This window comes from Lissotriton vulgaris, chromosome 2_1 (genome assembly GCF_964263255.1).
Source record: "Lissotriton vulgaris chromosome 2_1, aLisVul1.2, whole genome shotgun sequence".
Lineage (NCBI taxonomy): Eukaryota > Metazoa > Chordata > Amphibia > Caudata > Salamandridae > Lissotriton > Lissotriton vulgaris.
In genome coordinates this window covers 367,243,656-367,263,679 of record NC_141687.1, presented here as the reverse complement: position 1 = coordinate 367,263,679, position 20,024 = coordinate 367,243,656, and the positions used below count along the sequence as shown (strand labels likewise).

The 20,024-nt window shown below is 44.0% G+C and overlaps 1 protein-coding gene across 1 annotated transcript in view; it reads left to right on the top strand.

Annotated features, from left to right (window-relative positions):
• LOC147730364 (solute carrier family 13 member 2-like) overlaps positions 1-20,024 on the top strand; it is a 423,239-nt gene that overhangs the window by 364,154 nt on the left and 39,061 nt on the right. Inside the window, exons 9-10 of the mRNA XM_086955168.1 lie at positions 12,865-12,986; positions 19,368-19,529. Of these exons, the coding sequence (XP_086811294.1) occupies positions 12,865-12,986; positions 19,368-19,529 (284 nt within the window). The remainder of the gene's footprint in view (positions 1-12,864; positions 12,987-19,367; positions 19,530-20,024) is intronic.

The following is a 20,024-nucleotide window of genomic DNA, read 5'->3' as shown; positions in this document are numbered from 1 at the left end:
CTGTGCAAGATACCGTTTTCAATGATTGCACAGTGCCGATTGCTTGTCCGCACTGTGCAATCATTAAAAATGACATCTTGCACAGTGCGAACATGCTACTATGCAGTTCCCGTAGTGCTAGTACCACTTTCCTTTTCCTTCACATAAATTCTCATCTCCATACACCATGTTTAGGGCCAGCACTATTCTGGATCGGTTTAGTCACCTTTGTCTCTTTCGCTGTATACCTTCTACCACATGAGCACGTAAATTCACTCACACTCTCTATTTTTGTTTTATTCAACACTATACAGTTGTTATCTTTTGGCATATGATTTCGGATCAATCATGGCGTCCTGTGGTATACTAACCAATCAAGGTTACTCACCTTCTTTATTTGAGTTTCACCAAATGAACAAACTTGTCAATGATTTAAGGATTATGCCACTGGCTGCACGACTTTTGTGCTTGCAATGCAGACATTCCATATGGGTAGTGATGTCTCTGTAAGTGAGTTTTCTGTTATTCCCAGCCCTGAAGATTCGCATGAGCGATGAAACAAGTGTCGGCTGGCTGCTGTTTTTCTGTCATGAAAATAAAGAACTGAGGATTACAGTCTACACAAGACTCCTTCGTCTCTCTGCCACCTTACCTTCTGTGATTCTGTACTTAACAAATGATATGACTATTGTATGTACTTTCTAATGTGTGTGCATAGGGTATCTGTTCTAATAGTTCAGGTCTCGCCGGCTTGCTGGTTAGACCATTGAGTGGTTTCATAGGTTTTCCCTTCACCCAGTTGCACCACCAATCTACGGTTGCTATTTTGCACACTCATGCGCGTTGATATCTAGCAGTGCGCCCATCTTTTACTGACACCCAATCCTTTCTTTGCCTCTCCTACGCGTAGCTCGCGTAGTGCATTTTGCGTAGCTACATGTAGCGCTACTTCGCGAACTACGCCCACCCATAGTTTAAACCACTCTTCAGTCACTTGAAATGGCTCCCACCACTAGTTGAAAGCATATCTCCTTAGTCTTGTATTAAAAACAAAATGACCCTTTGTATTGGTGCTGACTTTTGGCACGCTGGATGAAGGCGCCACTTCCACACTGTGAAGGGACAACCGGCTTTTGGCCCGCATTGGGGAGGTCTTTCCTGGATGTGCCTAGCAATGATTGAAGTCTTTCAATAGGGTTGGTCAGGCAAATAGATATGTGTGCACAGGGACAGCCCCCCCCCCAGCAGTCGCAGGAGTGGCAGCATTGAGAGAACACCCCGAACACCGTCCTGCATATAGCGCTATGCGCTGGAAGCTCGTAATTTGACTTTTAACGACCCCGTTTTGTATTTACTTTTGATCGGTGCTCGTTAGCCCCTGTTTTTAATAGTTTAGAAATACTGTTTAGAATTTACGAGGTCCCTACCTGTGCCCTTAGACACGGATCGCACTGCTGCACTGTAACTGGTCTGTATTCACCGCCATTCGGGCGGCCCGGTCCCCGCGCTTTGTTGATCTGGGACGCCATCTTGGGTTAGTCACGAGCGCTACTCAGCCATTGGCTGAAGCAGACACGTGGTCTGATCAGAGGTTGTAACTGGTGACAGTATTTAACCCAGGTAGGAGAGTTTCTCACTCTTGCCCGAACACCGTCCTGCATATAGCGCTATGCGCTGGAAGCTCGTAATTTGACTTTTAACAACCCTGTTTTGTATTTACTTTTGATTGGTGCTCGTTATCCCCTGTTTTTATTAGTTTAGAAATACTGTTTAGAATGTACGAGGTCCCTACCTGTGCCCTTAGACACGGATCGCACTGCTGCACTGTAACTGGTCTGTATTCACCGCCATTCGGGCGGCCCGGTCCCCGCGCTTTGTTGATCTGGGACGCCATCTTGGGTGGGTCACTAGCGCTACTCAGCCATTGGCTGAAGCAGACACATGGTCTGATCAGAGGTTGTAACTGGTGACAGTATTTAACCCAGGTAGGAGAGTTTCTCACTCTTGCCCGAACACCGTCCTGCATATAGCGCTATGCGCTGGAAGCTCGTAATTTGACTTTTAACAACCCCGTTTTGTATTTACTTTTGATTGGTGCTTGTTATCCCCTGTTTTTAATAGTTTAGAAATACTGTTTAGAATTTACGAGGTCCCTACCTGTGCCCTTAGACACGGATCGCACTGCTGCACTGTAACTGGTCTGTATTCACCGCCATTCGGGCGGCCCGGTCCCCGCGCTTTGTTGATCTGGGACGCCATCTTGGGTGGGTCACTAGCGCTACTCAGCCATTGGCTGAAGCAGACACGTGGTCTGATCAGAGTCCTACATAGATAGCAGGATATGGCGCGCAGCGTGTACGCGCAGCGTGGACGCCATAGTGACGCCGGAGTCACGCCAGAGTCCAGCCCGTCTGCCCCCGTCCGCGCTGAGGGCGCACTGGACGACTGGACTCGGGACTCCGGCAACACTTCTCCCGCCTTTTACAGCTATTCTCTCCAGCAACTGCTGGGATTGAAACCACGCCGACAGCGATGCTCGTATTCCTATGAGCCGGATGACCTTCTTCTTCCCCTTTACTGCGGCTGCCACCTCACGTGTAGGTTACCTAATCCTGTCCCTAAATATCCTCTTTCTGGCCCTCCCGCCACTTCCAGCCATAAGATAGTAGGAGTAGAAGGCATTCTGCTTAATGCCCGTTCACTTGTTAAGAATAAAATAATGTTTAAAGAGCTGGTACTGGATAAAACACCTACCATAGTGTTTATCACGGAGACATGGGCCAAGGATTCTTCTGACCCTGACCTAATTGAGGCGGTCCCAGAAGGGTACTGTTTGGTCAGACTAGATAGACAGGGTCGAGTGGGAGGGGGGTTAGCGATCCTTCACAAAGACCACCTGCAATGCCATTTTGTACCCATACCCGACTTTCTGGATAGCTTTCAGGCACTCTACTTCACAATAAAGGAAGGACAATGCCCCTTTTTTAATGGGATCTTAGTATATCGACCACCTGGCTCGAGAACTCACTTTGCGCACAACCTTCTCCAGGCCCTGGAACCTTATTTTGGCCAACAAAACTTTTCCATCCTAGGTGATTTTAATTATCACTTAGAACAACATGATCTATCTGACACATCATGTCTCATCGAGGCGCTGGGGTCATGTGGACTCACGCAACGAGTCAGCGGAGCCACTCATCGTGCAGGCCATACTTTGGATGGCATTTTCTCCAATGATTCTCGGCTGACCATCAAGGATCCGATGCACCTATCTTGGTCTGATCATCTTGCGGTTCCTTTCTCTTTGGAATACCATAGGGTGGATTCCTGTAAAAGAGGGAATCATGTAATGGAAACTGCCAGAAATTTCAGGAATCTTAGCAGTGATTCCTTCGCGCCCTGGGCTGCAAGCCTTTCTGTCACTGGCTTGGACAGCGTACAGACTGCAGTTGGCCATTTTGAACAGGTCACCACTGAGGCCTTGAATAAATTGGCCCCAGTACAGTCCCACCGCCGAGCCAGAAAGAGACCATCTGCCCCCTGGTTCTCTGATTCCCTCAGACTTCTTAGGCAGGAAGTGAGGAGAAAGGAGAGGCTCTGGCACGCTAGCTGGGATCCCAAGAACAAGGAAGCACATAAACTCCTTGTTAGGAAATATAAAGCCGAGATTACACAGGCCAAACAAGACTACTTTGTAACCCTGACCACCTCACTGTCCTCGCCGAAGGAGCTCTTTAAAACCGTTGACTCTTTAGTCAAATTGAAAGCCCCTGATCCTGTTATTCCCTCGCAGGACCTATGTGACAGGATAGCCTCCTTTTTCCACACTAAAATACAGGATATCCACTTGGCTCTTGAGGAACAAAGAGTTTGTGTCAGTGAGTCCATCACTCGGGTTGAGATGAATATGACTACTACAGACATCTCCCCACGGTACACCTTGGACTCCTTTCCTCCGCTGGCCTTACAAGATCTGGAGATCCTGCTCAATAAGATCAATTCTGGCTCTCCCCTGGATACCTGCCCACTGAAAATCATCAAGCAGTGTAGGGAGACTTTCTTACCACCTCTGCTAGAAATAATGAATCTAGCCATCAGGGATGGCATTTTCCCTATGGAGTGGAAGTGGCGGTAGTGAAACCCCTGTTAAAAAAGGCCTCCCTTGACCCGGAGGTCCTAAAAAACTTTCGTCCCATCTCGCTGCTTCCTGCCCCAGCGAAGATGCTTGAGGCACATCTCAACAAGCACCTCGCTATCTTTGTGGAAAGCTCGGGATGCTTGGACCCCTCCCAGCATGGATTTAGGAGGGAACATAGCACCGAGTCAGCCCTCACCATCGTGCTTGATAAGATCTGCACGACAGTAGATGGGGGCCAGACCACCCTCCTGGTCCTACTAGATCTAACAGCGGCTTTCGATACCCTCTCCCCCTCAGTGCTTACATCTCGCCTGAGGGAGGTGGGGGTGAAGGGTGCTGCCTTGGATCTCTTTACCTCTTTCCTAATTGGGAGGGAACAAAGAGTCAAGCTGGGGGAGTTCCTATCTCCATCCCGACCAGTGCTGTGTGGGGTCCCCCAAGGGTCGGCGCTTAGTCCGACCCTTTTTAACATCTATGTGACCCCACTAGCCAGGCTAATAAGATCTTTCGGGATGGAGGTAGTGTCTTATGCAGATGACACCCAAATACTCGTCTCTCTCAATGTAATGGCTGCCCTTTTCTGGCTCCTTTGAGAGGGAGAATGATGGAGAGTGACTCCAGCCTATCACCCCCATAGCATAGGGATTAGGACTATAGACAGGGCCCCTGTCTTACATATATTAGGGCATTTTCGTGTCACTTTCCTTAATGTAGGGCTTATGAATTTAAGTTAGGGGATAGATATATAAGTATTAGTCATGATTTGCCCATTTGCTAACATGCTAGGATATTTTCCATGGAGTTACGCATATTGTGGGCTCCGTAGGCCTTAAACGAGACAGACTCCATTTTGCTTTCTGCCCGGTAGCTCGAGAAGGCTTTCTAGGTGAAGTGTAATGTTTAGTTTTAAGCTGTTGTTCGCTTGGAGAGAACCGGCTCAAGCTGGCCCTTATCGAAGGAATGTATTTTTCTCCACTCCGAAGACACAACTTCAGGCCGGCCGGCTGGGAACGTGTCCTTGGTACGGGGAGGTACAAGAATTTGGTGGGCGGCAGGTTACTGGCCGTAGCTTTCCATGAAGGAACGGGCTTTGATATTAGCGAAGGTGTTAGTCAGTGTGTCAGTTAGTCCGTAGGCGGCATCTAGCCGTTAGCATCTCTGCCATTAATTATCTCATGGCGGACAGTCGCCATCTTTGAAGTCCGAGAAAGATTTAAGACCGAAACTCTCTGAGAAAGACTGAAGGAGAATTAGCGCGGAGCGCACTGCTACAGAGAGAGAGAGAGACGGTAGCTAATAACCAGCAAGGTTCCGGTGCCCTGGAGGGAAGCAGACGAGGTTGAGCCTAGCGGTGCAGACGTGTACTTGTGACGGCTGGGGTGTGACTGCAAGGCGAGCCAGGACACAGAGACGAGAAGGGAACCTAGATGACTGCTGAGTCCAGACTTCATATTAACCAGGTGACCTCCGTCCTTTTCCCACTCTAATCTTTACCTTTTCTTTGCAGAAATTATGTTGCATAGTAATGTGATTTGTGTCTATTGTCAATAAATATCCTAATTCTTATAGAATTATAGTGTGCCTCGTGTTCCTGTTCAATCTCGGTAAATGCAACTTCTAGTTGAGAATTGTTTATGTGAACAGATGTGAAATCCCGATCAGGTAAATGGTGATCGAACAAAGAGGAAGTGAGTGGACCTTTGATGCCAAGAATAGAAGGTACATTATATAATTTGGGAACCGTATCAAAAGTCATTATTATAGTTTTATCCCGAGTAGGTAACTGAGGCATTATCCTGATGACTGTTCATAGGAATGTGGTCGTCGTTGATATGCGGCGTTAGTGAGAGCGTTGGGTGGGAGACCAGCGTAGATACCCACAAGATTGTGGCTTGACTAAGTGAGAGCGCTAGGAGGGATACTGGCGTGTAGGTTTGCCGGATTGCGAACCGTTTGGAAAAGGGAGCATCGGGTTCTGCAGGCCCATGTGTAGACGCACCGGATTGTGTGTCATATCTGCCCTAGGGTAGAACGGTCTGGGTCAGGGTGGCCGCGAGACCAACTGATGTGAATAAGATATTGTAGAAAATCTATACATGTATATTGTCATTCCCCATCCTTAGGTGCGACCTGTATATATATCTGTATATCTATCCATTGTGAATACGATCTAAGGAGGGAAGGTGAGTACGTTTTGGCTGGGTCATAGGGGCCCCTGGGGGCTGATCTCATCTAAGCGGAAAATCCAGCCATTACACTCCCCCATTCAGATGTGCTTACCGCCTCCAAGTTTAGATCTTGTATGGAGGCGGTCGGTCACTGGATGATTCAGAACTCTCTTAAACTGAATGGGGAGAAGACTGAGGTGTTGGTGTTCGGCGGGGAACAAAACATCTGGTCAGAAAACTGGTGGCCTGACTCACTAGGAATATGTCCCTCCCCCACATCATCTGCTAAGAACCTTGGGGTGATGATAGATCCAGCCCTTGATATGGGCAGTCAGGTGAGCAGAACGGTTTCTACCTGCTGGGGCTTGATTCACACCCTGCGAAGGATCAGGAAATATCTTTCCTTGCAAGCTAGAAAGCAAATAGCTGTCGCACTCATTGGCTCCCATTTGGACTACTGTAATGCGCTGTATGCTGGGCTAAACCGGAGCCACCTACAGCGCTTACAGGTGGTCCAAAACGCCATAGCCAGATTTGTCCTGGATATTCCCAGACGCTCCTCAGCCACTGCGGCCAGGAAAACGCTGCATTAGCTACCGGTAGAATTTCGAATCCGGTTCAAAGTCCTTTGCATGACTTACAGAGCCATCGCTCAAAACAGCGACACTGGTATTGGGTCTATCCTCTCCCATTACACTCCCGGTAGGAACTTGCGCTCCTCCGGGAAATTGCTTTTGACAGCCCCCCGCGTACGAAGAGCTAAATGGGGTGGCAAGGCTTTTTCCACGCTAGCCCCCAAGTGGTGGAATGATCTTCCTCTTGACCTGAGATTCCTTCCATCTTTACAGAAATTCCGCAATGCCCTAAAAACTCGTCTCTTCCGACAAGCCTATATGTAAGGACGTCTGTTTTAATTCTGATTATATTGTTAGGCGCCTTGACACCTGCGGGTTATTGTTTTGCGCATTATAAATTTCTATCATTTCATTTTCATTTCATTTCATGAGAGGAAGTTGTGGAGGGCGCCTGGAGCTGACGCAGCACCGCACAACAAGCATGGCTCACGTGTGGAACAGTCCAATAGCTGTATAGCCGACAGTCAGCCATAGGACAGATCGTGTGTGATCAGGCTCTTGCAGCAGTTGGCAGCACCTTCAGCAACAATACACGATCACGTCACTGATGTATTCAAAAAGGAGCTGGAACTTCCAAGTAGATTAAGCAAGTTAGTTTATTAAGATAAGTTGTTAAGTAAGAATGATAACCCCATCAGGAGCAGCTGTCCTGCTGCTCAGCCCTCACCCAACTGACATTCACAACACACTAACATTCCATTCATCCAACATTCCACATCACATGCAATCAAGCTGAGCAGCAGGAAGATATAAGATTCAACATATCTCCCTTCGTTGGGAAATTAGAAGAATCAAATAGAACATTGACAACATGTCAAGTACAATTGGTCAGTAGATTTAATAAATTTAAACACAGCACAAGTAAGATTAATGTGCAATACAATCAACAAACGATAGGTACCCACAAACTTCACCTCATAACCAATAACACAATCATCAAACTGACGCAAGAAGACACATTCTGTCCCATTCCATACTGACACACACACACACGACAGTCTGAACAAGCATCACATGCATCACATTACTTCCTGAAATAAACAACAAACCTTTAGCGTTCCACGTCGCCAAATGATGTATTCAAAAAGGAGCTGGAACTTCCAAGTAGATTAAGCAAGTTAGTTTATTAAGATAAGTTGTTAAGTAATAATGATAACCCCATCAGGAGCAGCTGTCCTGCTGCTCAGCCCTCACCCAACTGACATTCACAACACACTAACATTCCATTCATCCAACATTCCACATCACATGCAATCAAGCTGAGCAGCAGGAAGATATAAGATACAACAGTCACCTTGTCATCAGAAATAGATGTTAAATCGATAAAAATTACTAGTAGGCAGTAAGGTCAACATTCTCTATTCTAATCACAACCAGAGCCTCATCCCTGACCTGTTAACTGGTGATTACCTCAGGTGGAATGCTCTCTGCTGAACGTTCTAATTTGAAAAACACATAAGAAAGATGAGAGAGGAAGGGCATGTTTCAATTACTTACTAGTAATTTTGTAATCTCCATACTCCAATTTGTAGTCACTGTATGCCTCAATATGTATGGACTGGGACTATTACGACGAATGAGGGGGTAATAGGAAGGATAAAAGGGTACAAGACAATATAGCACACCCCTAAGTCTGGACCTTGCAGGCTTCTGTGCTGTCCGATTATACATTTCTGCGTTCGCAAAAATCGGGTTATCACAGCAATCAGCATCCTGTTTAAAGCCAGAAGTCTTGCCACCTACAATTTTTTAAGCAGTGGGATAAAACCAACATTTAATCAATTTAAAGGATTATTCCTGCTCTGGACACGACGTGTTTCTTTTAGTGGATAAAATGGCACGGCAAAAATGAACCCCCATCTCATTGAATATACATTCAAAAGAACCTCTATTGTTTCTTTGATACAGACTAATATTAAAAAGACAATTTCTTACTAATATCTAAAAGACAGTGTCACAATAATATCAAAATGAAAGGTAATGTTTATTTCGTAAAGCAGTGACACCAAAAAACACTTCCAAATAACCCCCTAACCCCTCCCCAATTCCTCAACTTGCTTATTGTCTTTGCTTCTTTTCCGCTGGTATATACTGAATAACCCTGGGCGAAGTACTACACTACGCTCATGTAGTTTGCAAAGTTTACGCTACTTCGCACTACGCGAATTACATGTAGCACAATGCAAACACGCGTAGTGGTCATTTTTTGCTTGCTCGCGGTCCTCAACGTCAAGTTGAGACCGCGAACGAGGACATCCTGGCGAGACTTTTTCCTCATTCGCGATCCCCAACATCAAGTTGCCGATCGCAAGCGTGGAAAATAAACCTCCCGGCGAGATTCTCAATGTCGAGAGGTCAGGTTTCTCATTGCGAGTGGTCGCGTATGCTTGCGACTGCTCGCAATGAGAAACTACCAGTCTGCATTGAGAAAGCTGCAGCTCAATTAAAAATCTACTCGAGCGGCAGAAAACGACCGCTTGCACTGTGCAAGATGGGGTTTGCACTGATTGCACAGTGAGGAAAAGCATTCGGTACTGTGCAATCAGTGTGAACAGTAGTTTGCACAGTGCAGTACGCAGTTCACGTAGCTACACGTAGCTTGCGTAGTGCGAAGTGCACTTAGCGTAGCTACACGTAGCGCTACTACGCGAACTACGCACAGGTGAATCTTAGCCTTCTTGTGATGTGATGCAGATTACAGTTATATTTACCTAAGTCAGGCTTGGGCGTTCGCATATCCCACTGCAAAACGTAGCGCTTGGGTAACAGCGTTAAGAAAGCCTGTGAAGTCAGTACAAAATTGTAGTGCACAAGTACCCGCGCAAACACTAGTAAATGTACACCCAGGTTTTGATTATAAACATGCATTCCCTTAATCCTACGGCTCACTGTCAAGTGGCACTTAATATCACGTTTCTTACATTTCCCAACACATCTGTAGTGTAGCCAAAACTATTTGCAGAGCATGAACACATGCAGCCAGTTCACCAGTTTCACAAATAAAGTCGTGGCAAACGTGCATCCTACATTCTTTTGGTCAATAAGCGCTGCAATGCAGGTAAGAGCTGTCTTCATGCAGACTCGATTAATAGAGGCTCTAAACGCGTTCTGTGGGCATAACACAGAAGACTATCTAATGAAGCGTAGGACAGGTAATGTTTTAGCAGATAATGAGCCTCAGGCAAGTACAGGGTTTCGAAGGTATTTAAGTATCTCTGCCACGCTGACTGCTGTTGTGAGCAGTACAAATAATCACAAAATGTCCTGGGAAGATTAAGGAAATCCATCAGCGAGCATAAGTTACAGCACAGCCTAAGGAAATCTCGGTTAAAGACAACAACAGGTTTTAAAGGCTTTCAACCGTAGGCGATGGTAGGAGGACTGTGAGGGGAGCAGGGGCGGCTCTAGGTTCATGGTGGCCCTGGGCAGGAAGCGTAGGTAGGGGGCCCCGGAAGAGGGGGTCCGGGCTGGGCGGAGCACGGAGGCCAGTGAAGAGGGGGTGGGGTCAGGGTGTTTGGAAGTGGAACAGAGCCGTGGCCGTCAAATCCCTGCCAGGTGCCGCCGCGCAAATATGTATCTATCCTCAGAGGATTATTATATTAATAATATATATTGGCGTGGTGGCCTCTGGGGCTTGGTGGCCCTGTGCAGGTGCACAGCTTGCACATACCTAAGGCCGCCCCTGGGGGGAGGGTGCATGCTGCTGCAGCGCCCCCAAAAGGAGTTAAAAGGTGAATGAGCAATACAAATGCCTTTACATTTTGCTTTTATCTTTTTTTTTTGTTGTAAATTCTTTTTATTGTTGCATCAGACGAAGCACAAAAAACAAAATAAAGACATCGCGGAGGAGCGTCAACATTCCGCTCTCACCGCCATATGCGCAACTTTTTTACATCAGAAGGACACATCGTATTCATCATATTGAACTTTTTTTTTTTGCATTTTTCCCTGAAACTCCCCCCCCCTTAAAACTGCAAGAAAAAACGTCAACTGTAGAAAACCATTTGATTTTGCTTTTATCTTGTTGCATCTGCAGTGCGTTCAAAAACCGAGATCAAATGCCACGCTATGTTTCTTACAAATTGCTGTTTTCTTTTAAAGTGGGTATTCGTGTTTACTTTTCTTTCTCTGACTGCAAAGTGAGAGTTTTTTCTTTAGTGAACTGTGCCACGATCTTGCTGGGGTACAGGGAGTGTGAAAGAAAATACTGTAGGATGTCGGTTTTTCTCTAGCACTCAACATGTATGTACCTGTAAATTAACTGTGCAAATATATTTCAAAATATAACAGCAGTTAGGCAAGAACAAATGAAGCACATCAATTTGTAATTCTGAAGTGCATTGGAAACAAAGGTTTTAATAGGACTAAAACAAATGTAGACACTTTACTTGGTGATGCACAAATGATATATTTTCACTGAAATCAATTTACGCTCACCATCCTTTGTGCTACATAGTTTTATCAGTAAAACTGCATGTCTGTGCAAATTTAGTAGCCATTTTGTTGGAAAATGTCTGTAACTGGCAATGTGCTACCCCACCATGCTTCAGTAAATGTATTTGCACCAGTGTGCTCCAAAACGCACTACCAGCTACGTAGCACATGCTTCCCAAGCTCCTGTTTGAATTGGCATGGCTCATGTGCTACACTTTGCATGGCACTTATTTTTCACACTCTCCCTAAAACTGCAGTGGCATAATATTGAGGGCAGCACCCTACTCTGAAAATTGTTCCAGCACCACTGCTTACAACCAACAGTAATTTACAAAAAGATGAGGCTCTCATGATAAAAATACTGAAGGGCCCTAAGACTGCCACCATCCACACTTGGGAGCCTATTACGATGTCGGTCATAAAGCCTCAGACCTTAGGTCAGCGGCTTTATGACCAACATCGTTGGTTTCACTTCCTACTGGCTGAATATGAAACAACCAGTCAGAATTGAAACCATCCTGTCATTCTGGCTGGCTTCCTATGGGCTCAAAGACCACGTCAGCCAGTCAGAACCGGCCTGTAATCCACATGGACGGTGGTTTACGACGCCCTGATTACGATGCACGGTGTCCAGCAGGGTATCCATGCCGGCCTTTCCGATATGGAAACCCTGTTGGAAAGCATGTTAGGGGGACCCAAGCAGGGCCCTCTTTCCCTTGTGGCCTCAATTTGGGGGCCGTGGAGGCACCTATGGAGCCTCTGTTACTCCCTGCACCACGTGGCAGGCACCTAAGGTGCCTGCCACGAGGTGCAAGGATTCACACAATCTCCCATTTCCTTATGGGAGCTTGTGTTACAGTCGGTTTACAGCCGTAACACTAGCTCCCATAGGGAAATGGGAGAGTGCTATGGCACCATGTGTGGTCGCATCGTTATAGAGGTGTCGGGACCGACCGACTCAAGTCCGCCCAACATCGTAATCGAGCCCTAAGTCTGCAAAACCACGAGCTTGCTATGCCAAAAAGATCCTGTCTCTTAATGACAGAAACTTTTTGGCTACAAGAGTTTACTGGGACTCTCAATTTAAATGACAGTGGGATCCTGACCCGATGCCAGAGATGCATGTCATGAAGAGGGACTTAAAACAGGTGCATACTAAAGGTGCGTGGTCACAGCACCAAAAGCACAGCAGAGTGGTGTGTAATACCTCAACAGAAACAGTAGAATGCAGACTACCACCGCACTTACCACAGATAATGTTACAGGTCATACTCTAATGTCAACAAATCATTGTTTGCAACTGTAAGATATGTACAAAACACTGTGATATGTGAAAGGAGTGGATAAGGTAGTTATTTGCTTTCAGGAGGTTTTTCATGGATAAAATAGAAAAATCACCAGAAATGTATTGGGCAGAGGCTGTTTAAATTATTTCTAAGTGTTTCCCACCACTGCTCTGATCCTAATGGACACCACTTTTTCCCATGTCCTTGACCCACGTATTCTTTAGACGGTAAGAGGAAGATTCGAGTCCCCCCTGCTCTGCTGAACTGGAAGACGGTGCATGAGAAGATGCCTTGGGGCATCGTGCTCCTGCTGGGAGGTGGTTTTGCGCTGGCCAAAGGCAGTGAGGTAATCCTACGCTTTTCCCTTTTTCCCCTGATTAAGCTAAATCTGAAGGACCAACTGTTGCACTCTTCTACAGAGTGTCCTGGTTGTCTGTATTTTCCAAGCACAATTCTTGACACAGTGACTAAATCGCAACTCGGATCTGGTGTGGCTATGGAATCTTAATCAGAGATCCGTAATCTATCTTCATGAGAACCTCACCTTTTCTAACAAAATTATGGGCATGGATTGCATCAGTAGACAAAGCTTCTTAAAAAATGTAGCCTACTTTGAGGACCAGTTACAAATGGCTATAGCTGCTTACTGCTTAGAATACCTCATATTATCACTACGTCAAAAATTGCAATAGGAAGTACGTATTTTGGGTCATCCCTCATTAACCGTCAGGACCAAGGCATTACAACCATGGTTTTATGGTCCTATTTGTGTCCCAATTTGGGTTTTGGTGGTGGGGATGAAGTTGTTATTTTTTTTAATTAGAGCCAGTGTCTTCTCTGTATTTAATTTGCTGACCTAATGACATTTAACTGCTGGTTTATATATTTTTGGTTTAGAAATGTTTGATGCTTTGATGTCTTAGATTGTTAGAAAAGATACAGTGCTAATCACAAGTGTCCATTTTGTGTCCATTTGTGTTCTTTTGTTGTCATTATAAAATTGTGTTGGACATATAACTGTTTTTGATCGCAGGGTAAAGACGGGTGCGCATGTAAGCAATCTTTAAAATGTAGCAAAAAACATACTTTTTCCTTTGTGCCTTTGCTGTGTAATGTCATGACTATCAGTGCAAATATCATTTATTGACTCCTTTTCATAACACTTTACTAATTGTGTCTGCTCAAGAACGAAGCTGTACTTCCATCTTCCATATTGCTGTTGTCCCAAATGTTGCTTTCTACCATAACTGGAGGCAACACCCACTAAGTCATCCAGCCTTTACCAATCACTGCCCCTGACAAAGAGCCACATATATTGGCTTCTCCAATACTTCTTATTACGTGTACCCCAAAATTACATTGCACATAACATTGCAACCATAGTCTACGTCACATTTCCAATAGTGGTGGTGCACAGTCTATACTCAAAGGTATTCCACATTTTCAAGAATGAACCAAACAGAAGTTTACAGCATAACTCCAACCCAACAGTGGACCCACTCTCTTCTTCTGAGAGAAAAGCGTTCCAGGTCTAACCATCCCCAATGTTTATGACATAATCGTATTTGTAAATCAGGGATAGTCCTGATCTTAAGGGTCATGATGGCACTGGCAGGATAGGGAAGTGAATAGAGCTCCAAGTGCCCTGTTTTCTTTGTATAGTTTCCATTCCTCCTCTTCCTAAAGTACATCAGCAACAATAGTAGATGAATGATGGGATTGTGTTGGACCTAAGGGAATCGGCTATGTGTTATCACTGAGGCTATGAGAAATAAACTCTACTACTCCTATACGTTTAATTAATCGACATCCTGTAAGCTACGGTGATCCTAGCTGTTTCTAAAGATCGACACAAGACTTCAAGAGTTATTGGTCCATACCTTTATCCATAGCACCAATCCAACAGTGGTCTCACACATCTTTTTTCAGCATGATCCATAGTTTAAGAGTAGGGCTCCCCGTTTTATGGTATTTATTTTTTTCCATTTCTGTCTGTATTTATCCATATTTATTCTTTGCTAATTTTATCTGTATTTATCCATTTTTATTTGGGGTTTTGTGGAAAAAGTAAGCTGAAATTTGTATATTTCCACAGTTATTTAACCAGTAAATATGTACTAATGCTTGAATGCCTGTCAGGTTTCAGTTCTGTTAACACCCCCTGAAGATAAATCAGTGCACTTATAGGAAATTATGCAAATTTCAGTATTATCCTTGTGCATATCTACTGCTGTGAAAGCCTCTTTTCATAAAACCCCTTTCTTTTTTAACCCCCTTATCTATCAATCCACATCTATTGGCCTGGCAGTCATGGCAGACAGTTTTTAGAATAACTCAAAAAACAACCCAATTTCCTTTTATATCAACATTTAAAAATAAGTACAGACGAGAAAATGAATGTTTTCTGTCTGTATTTTTCTGTAAAAATCTGTAAGAAGGAAAACAGGGAGCCTTATTTAAGAGGCGCCAAATCCTAACCTTACCCTACATCCCCTTGTGCAAAAGTGATTCCACCATTTTCTTAACACTGCCTTGGAATAAAAGCAAGTGGGACATGGCTCCGGGTACAGACAAAGGATTTATTGAGCACAATTCCAGAGCAGTCATTTATAGTCTGTGAAACGCTTGGGGAGACACGTTTCTAGCCCAAATGACCGTCATCAGTGCCGGTCTCACAGGCTGGTTGATTCACCTGGGTTTGACTCAGGGTCCACTCCCTTTCAAGTAGTCTCTCGGCTCCTCCTCCTACATACAGGTGTGTATCTTGCGCTCTTGACTCCAGGTGAACTGCATGCTAGTTATTGTTGTCTGTCATGGTGCCCCATTCAGTAATGGGGAACTACAAACATCAAGTGATGCCCCAAATTATTGGCACTGGACTGTATACTGCCACCGTACTCCTGGGTGTGTTATTCCAGCTCACACCCCTGTCTGTACCCTTATCAGGCAGCACTGTGCTGCCTCCTCTCTCCCCTCACAGAAATAACCGCCTAATGGCAATAGCTTTTGCTTGGGGGCACCGTGTTGTACTGTATATATATATATATATATATGCACACACATATATACAATATACAGTGTGTAGGTATAGTTGGGACCTAGTTACAATTGGAAGAGCATAAGGGCGTTTCTTTTGTTTACTAATGACTTTGGCGGCATGTGATGAATCTTCACAAAACTACTTTCCAAAAAAGGTTCATCCACCTCAGCTCTTTCCCGTAACTTTTTGGGGTGTTCTGTCAAGCGGGGCATTAGAAAGAAGGGGAATCCCTGAAAACACTTTTCCCATGCAGTCTTCCACTGGAAAATTGAACAGTGATACTGTGAGAACAGCTGAACGGAATTACACCAAATTTGGCACAAAACTAGATCTTGGTCCAGAATAGGTACTTTTTGTGAATTGGTGAAAATCTGTTCAAAATGTTTTGAGAGATTAAGGTTCAAAAAGTTTGTTACCTGGACGGTTGGGTGTGTGGTAGCTCGCATGATTTCCTTGATCATGCAATGCTAAAAAATTAGAGTGATCTTATTGGCCAAAGGTTTTTTTTCTTATCAGCCATCACACTCCTGTGGGAGTAAGAGGCTCCCACAGGACCTTGCCCTCTAATAAGGTTCAAAATTTTGTGATATCTGGATGGTTTCTACTGTTGGAGAATCGCAGTACTCCTGCTGTACCGCAAATGTAAAAAAATTGAGCGATCTGATTGGTCTTGAGGGATTTTTTCCGTCTCTGCCACTTCTGATTAAAATGACCAAGGATGTAATTTGAGATGGCATAAATATTATTATCAATGTTGTCAATTAACATGCCATGAGTGATGATGTAAAAGGTGAGGTCATAAGCTGTTCATGACTGGGCGCAAGTTATAGTTATTTCACTGAACTATAACTGGTGAATTTCAGTGTTTTAATGCTATATAAACATTATTTTTAAACTTATTTCAACAACTAGTTATAACAGTACTTTAACCTTTTTTTGTGAATTTCTGCTTTTTTTTTAATGTAAGAGCTCAAGGGCCAGATGTAGGAGCTCTAATACCGGTCGGTAACGGCCGAATTCGACCGTTACCGACCGGTATTAGGGTTTTCTGATGTAGGGGGCCTATATTTTACCGATTCTGTAAATTTACAGAATCAGTAAATTTACAGAATGTGTAAAATACTGAATCGGTATATTTACTGATTCGGTAAATCCATATGTAGATGACACTCCTATGAGTGCCACAGGCCCTTAAGAGTCAGTATTTTACCACCCAATCCTATTGGGTGGTAAAATACCGAATTCAGGTGTGCATGCACATATGTGCATGCACACCCGTGCAATGTGACACACAGACATGCCCTTAGGGCATGTATGTGTGCCACATGGCACACAAGCCTGTACTTGGGCTGCTAGAGGGTGTCAAAGTGACACCCCCTGCATCCTTGCAGGATTCGGTATTTACCGATTTGGTAAATACCGAATCGGTATTGCCCATTGATTCCTATGGGCTTCAAGGCCCATAGGAATCAAAGGGCAATAAATACCGAATGTTAACGATTCGGTAATTCAAAATTCAAAATTAGCTACATCTCCCGCCTTCTAATTTACCAATTCATAAATACCGAATCGGTAAAATTCGGTATTTATGAGTCGGTAAATTAGAGTTACCTACATCTAGCCCCAAATTTCCATATTGAACTATGAAGTCTCTTTAACTTTACTTATTTTCAGTGAATATATACATATATACAGCTGTAGATATAGATATACATACAGGGGCACTTGCCTTCTATTCATGATGTGAAGCAATAATGCATATAGATATATTTTGTACACATTACAATGCAGAACATGTAATATAATTGAGTTATGCATGTAAGATTAGCAGCCGCGGCCCGTGGAGGGAGTTCTGTGGGGCAGACAAGCGGGGCGGGCGGTGGTAAATACCGGAATATGGATGATTGCAGGTAAGTAAACAATTGAATTAATAAAACTAATTTCGTAGCATGCCCCGCATCGCATTTTGCGATGCAGGGCGCGCACCGAAATTCTTTTTTTTAGATTTAATTGTTTACTTACCTGCAATCATTCATATTCCGGTGTTTACCACCCCTCCACCCTGCCCATCCCCTGCCCCTCCCCTGCCCACCTGTCTGCCCCACGGAACTCCCTCCACAGGACGCGGCTGAAGATTAACAGTTCTAAGATGGCAATAGGTTTTGTGGTGCAGTGAACATTGACTTTTATCCCTAGTCTTTTGTTTATGTTGCTGCCTAAGTACTTTACCTATGTAATGCACCTCTTCACAACACTCAGTGTGTGATCAAGAAAGTATAACTTTCGAAACACGTTACTATCTGAGGAACAAACTTTGCACTTTTATCCACAACTTCTGAGAGCGCGTAATTACTGTTCTTTGTATGGGGTCATACATACATATTGATATACACATAGATATCGACACATATAGATATTTATCCAATACCAGGATGTTATATTTGTGTGGCAAGGTACAATCACATTAAAGAAGTCTTGTGACCATTAGACGAGTTGTTTACGACTGTACAGTAACTGTAATATGAAACTGTGAGGTAGTAAAAAGTGTTTTCCTCATGTCAAATTTGCTGTTCTAGGGTTATGAACTTGAATTGGCCCTTTGTACTGTAGTAAGAATTGTGTGAATGTGCATTCATACAGACAGTTGCTCTAAATAACTGACTATACAAAACATATATTTTCACTGCTATGGCATAAACATAGATATGCAGATGTGCAGAGTGTAATACATTATTTATTAACATTTGTGCATGTGAGGAAGGTCCAGGACCCACAAGAGGAAAAGCTTCTAGTGGGCGATGATGTTCCTCCCCTCCCCACTCGTGTCAATGATTAAAGTTGATGCAGGTCATGAGGATGGAGCTAGAAGGCACTCTAGTCCATTTTATGAGATAATGCATATATCCCACCTTTGGAAGGGACATTTATACTTAATTCCATCACATTTTTTCATGGTTGTTTGTATTTAAACAAAGCATAGAACCTGACTCAACGTGTTAAATGTGTGATGTATGGAATAATCACATTGAGGAGGGCCCTTGCCAACTAGGAAAATTGTTCTCCTCTGAAATGTCATTGCAACACGCAAGACATTAAATAGTGTTTTTCTCATGTCAGTTTTGCTGTTCTATGATAATATATAATGTGACCTGATTGTAGTAACAAATGTGTGTATGTGCATTTACTAAAACAGTTACTGTGTGTCATTGAGCCATATTTATGTCCGTTGTCGTGGCATACATTTATGTGTGTGTTTTTGTATAAATTTAATTTATGTTCGTCAAATTCAGTTAGGTCAATCCATAATGTTATCTCTTCTGTTTTGTGTTATTTTATATGCATCATTTGGTCTTACAAATGACATAAACTAACCAAAACATTCTGATTGCCCCCACAATCACTTAAAACTGATGTGCAGCAGATATGTCAATAGAGGGCTAAAATATAGACAATGATGTTGGAAGACAGATTTGAAACTTATTAAGGATCAGGGTTCATTCAAACCTTAGCCTGTTTGCTGACACTTCCAATAACTGTTTCTATGTAATATGAACGGTGATTCTCAATAAAGGACAAAGGTGCACCCCAAAACGGCAATGTATACTACTCTATTTCTCTCTCTTCCTCTTGTTTTCTCTCCCACTTTGAATCTCTTTGTCTCCCTCTTCAACTGCTTCTGTCTTTCAGGAGTCTGGACTGTCACTCTGGCTGGGTGAGAAGCTCACACCCTTGGAGTCTATACCACCTGCTGCGATTGCCCTCATCCTCTGCCTCCTGGTGGCCACCTTCACGGAATGCACCAGCAACGTGGCCACCACCACACTCTTCCTTCCCATCTTGGCGTCAATGGTGAGAGTTGATACAAGTCCTAAAGGTGGAGCTGGAGAGCCCCCTATTCCATTTGATGAGAAAATGTGTATCCAAATAGGTTATCACAAATGCACATGCAATTTCATGGGTGGCCATCCTGATGGGCCCCCAAAATTGGCTTGTGTGCACATGTGGTGCAAACATATGCCCTAAGGGCATGTGTGGGAGCCACATAGCACTTTGAAAAATGCACATCAAAGTTTTTGCAAATTACCATCAACTTGCAGTTGATGGTAATTAGCGTTTCCTAAATGCAAACTCGCATAGGAAAGGCTTGTTGCATCCCAAATAGGAAATCGCGATGTGCAATTCCCCAAAAGCATTTGCAATATAGGTAATCGCAATTAATTGTAATTAACTTTTTTGCAAATGCAATGCCTTTGATGCACCTGAAAAGGCATTTAACTGGTTGTAAACTGGCCAATTCTACGAATCGGTCCGTTTGCGACCGGTAAAATGATTGATGCATGAGGC